General features: G+C 34.4%; 1 protein-coding gene across 1 annotated transcript in view; it reads right to left on the reverse strand.

The window, feature by feature from the left end:
• Positions 1-7,452, reverse strand: part of LOC106465717 (putative polypeptide N-acetylgalactosaminyltransferase 9) — a 49,998-nt gene that overhangs the window by 10,982 nt on the left and 31,564 nt on the right. Inside the window, exons 4-5 of the mRNA XM_022393635.1 lie at positions 6,598-6,762; positions 3,601-3,814 (exon numbers count right to left, since the gene is read on the reverse strand). Of these exons, the coding sequence (XP_022249343.1) occupies positions 3,601-3,814; positions 6,598-6,762 (379 nt within the window). The remainder of the gene's footprint in view (positions 1-3,600; positions 3,815-6,597; positions 6,763-7,452) is intronic.

Raw genomic sequence — 7,452 nt, forward strand, 5'->3', positions numbered from 1 at the left:
ATCTCTAATTACGTTACCAATTACAACTCCTAATTACGTTATTAATTACAGCTCTAATTACGTTACCAATTACAAATCTAATTACGTTACCAATTACAACTCTAATTACGTTACCAATTACAACTCCAATTACATTATCAATTACAAATCTAATTACGTTACCAATTACATCTCTAATTACGTTAACAATTACAAATCTAATTACGTTACCAATTACAGCTCTAGTTACGTTATTAATTACAGCTCTAATTACGTTACCAATTACAACTCCAATTACATTATCAATTACAAATTTAATTACGTTACCAATTACAGCTCTAATTACGTTATTAAATACAGCTCTAATTCCGTTACCAATTACAACTCTAATTACATTATCAATTACAAATCTAACTTTCCTAGGTTATATCAAAATATCATAATACATATTATTAATCATATTAACACGAGAGATTTTCGTTAGGTTTGTTTGTATGTCCGCAGATATGCCGCTGTGCCACTGGGGGGCTTTGCTTTAGGAATTTCTATATTAGATCGAGAAGAAAATCCTTCAAGACTGTTATATAGTATTAAACGTCATTGAAATAAATTTGATACAGGTAGTTATAGAGACATTTTTGAACTCATGAAATCTATTACAATAAAATAAAATTAACATCTGCATTTCAACTCCTCATCTAATTACTAAATGTGGAATTGTCCCCCGGTGGAACAGCGGTAAGTTTCAGGGCTTACAATGCTAAAATCCGGGGTTTGATTTCCCGCGGTGAACACAACAGATAGCCCAGTGTAGCTTTACTCTAAAAACAAACAAACAAACAAATGAGGAACTTAGTGTCTTGTAGGAATAACCATTACCTCATATAACGAACGTCAATGTGATTCATCAATGATTTTTTACAAGGATAAACCGTTGAACAATAATTATTCTTGGAAGTCTATTTCAAACAGAGTGGGGAGACAGTTTCTATATTTGAGGTATGCATGAGGGTATTTTATCCTTAAAAAAGTGCGGGGGATATGTCCCCCTTGAAAATTACGCCCACGAACACGAACAACATTTAATAAAACTAGTACATTTTAAACGTGAAACGTTGGTAAGATCACTGCACTGTAATACTTCCAAGCAACCCCCTCCCCCAACCACGTTGACCACTATAAAACACTAGCTAATATATAATATAAGTGATATTTGAATACACAGTTGGTTGTATAGGATGTCGACATGTCTAAATATATAGATATAAAAATATTATATGTATTCAGACACGCAGAAAACGCACAAACACAAAATGTGTCTCGACAGACAAGTTAATGGTTAGTGTAGGCATTCTGCTATGATTTTTCTCCATCATCTGATAATAGAAAAGATGCAGAAAGATTTGATTTATGATGTGAGTTATGCCAGGACTTAATGAATAAGCTAGTGTTCAACAGATGGCGAGAAATAAACAAATGAAAACTAACCAATGAGAGTTATGATAACAACCCTCACGTTGAGAACAGTGGCTTCGGTTCTCATCAATCATCCTTTTATCGTGATGTTCCTAAACTAACCCCGTAGTTTTAACAACAACAAAAATCAATAAAATTTTTATTGACAGACTCAGAGGAGTTTCAGTTTATATGTGTGTAACATGCATGTTTAGTTTTAGCGTCACATGCAGGTGCAAAGGATTTTTCTCTCATTTTTGATTGTCATTTTGTGGTTTTTATTAAGGCTCTCTTCCACTGGTCGTTAATTAATCTTCTTTCTGCTCCTGGTCAGCAGTAATTTTTGTGGTCTTTATTATGTTTCTATTTGTCGATTTTTGTTACTTAAATGTTAGTTGAAGGTCACTTTTTATAGTCCATACTATGATTTTCCAAATTATTACTAGTCGATCAGTTAATCACTTTGTTTTTCCAGGTTACTAAATATTGACTGACAAAGTTAATCACTTTGTTGCTCCAGGTTACTGATGACTTTATTGTGATCACACTGGTCGTTATTATTTTACTAGTTAATCACTTTACGCTCCTAAATTGGTGATTTCTTTGTAATCCCTCTACTGTGATTTTATTAGTTTTACTTATTTTGTAAATAAATCGGGAACCTTGTTGCTCTCAATACCCTAAAGGGTCGAAGGACTCTCTTTACAAGTCATAAGCCCCAAATGATACATTTGAATGAAAATGAACTACATATAAATGTTACTAAAGTTTCAATAACTCTCTCTTCTGCCTATTGTAAAATGTACAGTATACAAAAAATAAATAATCAAAGTTTACGTTTATGTTTTTTTAGCAATACTGTAACTGGAGTTAACCTGCTGTCATCACCTATAGATATATATACCATTTGTATTGTTGTGATAAGTTTCTTTGGGGGGATGCAGGGACGGGGAGTCTCCGGTTTGCCCCCACAGGTTGCCCACCACTACACTAGGTCAACGACGCTGACTGCCCATTTTGTGTTTGGTGGTGCTGTTTTGAAGTCGTTGCTACTTGATTAGCTGTCCACCTTATTACACAGCACCACCTTTATTTTCTTGCTCTACGGCCCAGAAGTTCCCAACCTGTGGTCCCCGGACCCCTGGGGGTCCGCGAAGATAATACCACCTCATTAAACAAGCAAGTTTTTGAATTCCGCTGTTCTTTTAATTGCACACTCAGTTATATATGTCTTTCATTTGATAGTGAAAAATGGAAAAACAAGTTAATTATTAGTAAGAAAAACAGTTTGTTGGGTAGATGGAATCTTCCAAAAAACATGGGGATCCTTGGTGGTGAAAAGGTTGGGAACCGCTGCTCTACGCTATTAATTTATCAACTTTTTTTGTTTCAGCTCAGCAGTTTGTATTGTCACAGCTGTGCAGTGGTTCTCCAGTTTGTTAGCACTTGACCAGTTAACCATCTTGTTTCTCCTGATCAGTAGCTTCTACATGAATTCATTTGGTGGTTTTCTTGTTTCATATGTATTAATATTTAATTGATGTACTTCTGCAGGGTCCCCGAAAGTGTTCTGTTTCAAGAGTAAATAAAACCAAAATTACGAGTGACAAATATTTTTATTTCTTGCTTTTGAAGTTCATATGTCATACTGAGTTGTAGCCTACAGAATGCATAATTTTTCTCGTGATTCATGGCATGCGCATCGTTTAGTGACGTCACGACAGTACAAATTGTAAGCGTTAAGCGTCCCTTATGTGACGTAAGACAACACACTATTGTATAGTGGTGCAAGTCATTAAAACAGGTGACCCCCTCTTTCGGGGAAAAATCACATTACAACTCAGAAAATTCTAAGTTAAAGAAAAATCTCGCTGCTAGATCTATCTGAAGCACACTTTGATGATAAAAGAATATTCCTTTTTATTAGGTGGCGCACTGATCTAGCTACGAGTAAATATACATTGAAAGTTTACTTCTCTTTTGGTTAAGAAATGAGATTTGTTAGCTAGTATATATATTATTTTACAGTAGGTGAGTTATTCAGGAAAAGAGTCTTGGTTAAGTCTCAGGCTAAACGAACAACGATTTTTAAATTCGAGACATAGTTGTTGTTGTGAATGGATTTTAATTGAAACTCAACTTTCCGCCATAGCTTGATGTACTAACCAGACAGGGTCCCAAGAATGCTCCCGTTTCTCTTTCTCTCTTCTTGGAACGGCATGCCAGTTGAACTGGAGGTTCCAGTCAAATCCTCCGACATTTAGCCCACTTGAGTCTCTGAAGTGATATTCAAAGGTGTTGTCGTCTATGACATCAATCACCGGACACACAACTGTGGTGCTGTTACGGGCTATTCTGTCCAGAAGTGGCTCAAGCCAGCCTGAAATGAGCACAGCCTAGTTTAAATTTTACAAAATACATAGTTGTTTAAGACAGAATTCGTTTCACATCGTATGGAATCAAATACCCATATTCATTATAATCTTTTCTTTTCCCCTTGTTACAAATATTTTCGTTATTCCAAAATTCGCTCTAAGTTTTTAACTTTCATTGATACATTTGTTTTCTTCTTTTACTTATTATGTATATTCAAATGGTTATATTTGAGCTTATGCTAACATAATAATATTTGCAGTAAAGCATCTTTCTTTTGTTTGTTTTTATTTTCTTCTTAACGAGTAATAAATTGCTCGATATCAGAAATATTTGATCTGATCACTCGCAAGTGTCCATTAGGCCTTACGAAATCTTGATTTTAAAGTCATATTATGTGACCTGGGCTTTACGAATATTATTAATCGTAAAACGTGATGTGTTAGTCTCTTGCTTTTACTAGTTGTCTATCATATCAAGCATTTTGGGCCTTACCATTATCCTTAAGCCTAAAACGTGGTGTATCAGTTTCACCTAATTTAACTACTGCCTATCACGTAAACTTCCTTAGGCCTTACTTATTAAAAATACTTTACTGTAAAGCCTTGATACATTGATAAATTAGTCTTAATGTTTCTCTTTCGGAGGTCAGCACAAAGCGCAATGATGAAGATAAATAAACTGATTATATATTACTTACAAATACACAATCCATATATATTGTTGGATATACAAGACTATTTAATTTAAGAGTTATTATTTAGTTCATTTAGTGATCTGATATTTAATGATTATTTAGTTTTCATAAAAAGAGTGTTAAAAGTTAATTATATTAAAAGTAATAGTTGTGACAAATTATGTTACGTAACTCGGTAAGAATCGTAGGTTGTGTGTGTAGTTCAATTGTTGTAGTATTGTTGACGTCATTTTTCTCGAAACCTCTAAGTTTCTCTCGCTATGTGAGTATTGTTACATCATAGCGTGAAGATAGCTGGCGTGTGAGTGATTAGCCTTAACAGGTGATATCTTAAAGTGAGTTTCACAGTTTAACAGAGATAAGAGAAATAATTTATCTTGTCAAAGGGTGTTCTAAAGTAATTGAACCTGCCTGTGTGGACTTTAACGAAAAGGAGACAATTATTTAAGGTTCTGGATATAACTGTGATAATCCACGGGGTAATGTAAGTGAATTATTCACTGATACTATTGTGATAAGTGTAGAGAAAAATAATTCGTCTTGGATTCTAATGTAATTGAATCAGCCTGTGTGGACTTTTAACAAGAAAAGAGAATTATTTAGAGTTGTAGATAAAACTATAATTTCCTATAGTGTAAAGAGCTTTTGTACATATGTTTGACTTGTTTTGAATATATATATATATTATTTTAAAACAAGTGGATTGCGTGCTGTCCATTTATTGTCCAAATTTATCGCCAACAAATCACAGACACCTACTGTAGGAGAATCCCAGCCCAGGCAATATTTAAAACCCTGACATACATGTCTCACAACACAATGTTACAGCACACTTAGAAAAACATGTTGTTAAAAATCGCACATGTATTAAATAAAGCAAATATATATATATATACATTACAGAATAATTTATATTATATATGAACATAGCCTGTTACTTGTTAGATTGTTTTCATAAAGACAGTCGGAATTTGTCAAAGGTAACCTTACAAATAATTATAAACAAATTGTCATTAATCAGTACAGGCCAATATGTAAGATATAGCAAGATACAATTTGTGATAATTGTAATAGTACACATGTTACCCTATTTAGTTTACAGACTATACAGTCAACAGTAATTATTTGTAAAATTCTCACTTATTATTTGTTATAAGATTTATTAAGTTTATATGTATAGAATATACGATTCTTTAAACTTATATATATATATAAAACAGGTTTACCAAGATTTTAATATTATAAAGAGACAAAGAATCACCAAACCATAATTAAAAACGATCTAGTCTAGGGTTTCCCAAACTTTCTAAGCATAAGAACCCCCACAAAAATATTCCACAACCTGACTGAGGCCCTCCCCAACCAATGAATCTGTAGCTACTGAGTACTTTACTTTCACTGCAGACAACATATTTTAAAATGAATCACACATTAGTTTTGAATATAATAGTATTGCTTATTTGTTTTAGTTGCTATGCCCCCCCCCCTCCAAAACTTTTCTGTAGTCCCCAGTGTTGGGCCCCTGATCTAGTCTTTATTTGTTAATTAGGCATGTCCTCTGTGAAAGAGGAAGTGAATATTGCGTTATTAGGTTGTTATATTGCATGCAGCAACAGTTTAACAGCTAGCTTTGTTGTGGTGTTGTTGAAACTATTGTAAGTAAGGTATGCATGCAAGTGTTGTCAATCAGACTGCCATCAGTCACGCTTGTACACTTTGACAAATGACAATCAAGGCCCGTGCAGCGAAATGTTTAAAAACTACAACAGCAGGATTTGGCAGTACATTTGGAATTTAGTTTTCAAAAACGTTGACCCCCTCCCCCTTGGTAACATATTTTTAAAAACTGACACTCCCCTGAATTCCCCGAACCTCCCTAGAAGTAATAAACGACCGCTCCCTAAGCGTAAAACGTGGTGTATTCCTCTTGTTCGTTCTTGCTATTAACTAACAGTTGAACTTTTCTAGAAAACGTAGCGAAAATAAACGACGAAAACCAAATATATCGAATAGAATTACAACAAAGAATAGTTATTTTTGAGATTATTTTATGAAATTCTATTCTAAATGTCATGGTTAATAAATCCACCTACCTTCTGTACATTCACAATGAGAATCCAGGTACGTTAACACAGGTGCAGTAGCAACTGACGATCCTAATAACCGAGCACGAATAAGCCCTTCTCTTCGACGCGCCCTCACAAGGCGGACTTTAGAGAGGTGAGAGATATAATCTTCAAGCCGTTGTTGAAGATGTGCTGAGAAAAAGACAAAGTGATTTAGCAACTGAAAAGTAATATGTTGAAACACACGAACACTAAATATGCACATCTCGAAAGTCTTATCCAATGTTGCAGACCCTCCCCACTACATGATTCACAGTTTTACATTTTATTTTCCTTCTAAAATAGGTTATTGTTTAACACGATATAAGAGGTCTGTTTGTTGAATTTCGTGCAAAGCTAATCTTGAAGTGATAGCTTAAAGGAAAATTGTCGGTTCTTGGGATACTCTTGTCTTTTCAAATCGAAAAGTGTGATCTGAACGTCACTCCTATAACGCACCCATGGCTTCAAAGTCTGGAGTGCGAGCCACACATCATCAGATCCATAGTTCGTCATGCTAACCCGCGTTTGGCCCTAAACGAGGTCGTTGAAAAGTATTTTTCGAAACGAAAACAAACGATCAAACCACAAAAGAAAACTGCTGTAGAATTGAGGATTTAGTGCACTGATAATTAAAATGTTGTGTCTTTTATGTAAGATATTCTTCCTTGATCTTAAAACACTGATGTTTATATCTAGTTGTTGGTGAATTAAATATTTATATGTTGTAAATTTTGCCACTAGGGATGATCACATATCTTATACAGAGAGAGTAACAGTAGGCCTATTCGATGACGAGGAACCCACTTTGAGACTAATAATGGCTGGAGATGGCTTGAATGG

The sequence above is a fragment of the Limulus polyphemus genome, unplaced genomic scaffold (assembly GCF_000517525.1).
Source record: "Limulus polyphemus unplaced genomic scaffold, Limulus_polyphemus-2.1.2 Scaffold2028, whole genome shotgun sequence".
NCBI lineage: Eukaryota > Metazoa > Arthropoda > Merostomata > Xiphosura > Limulidae > Limulus > Limulus polyphemus.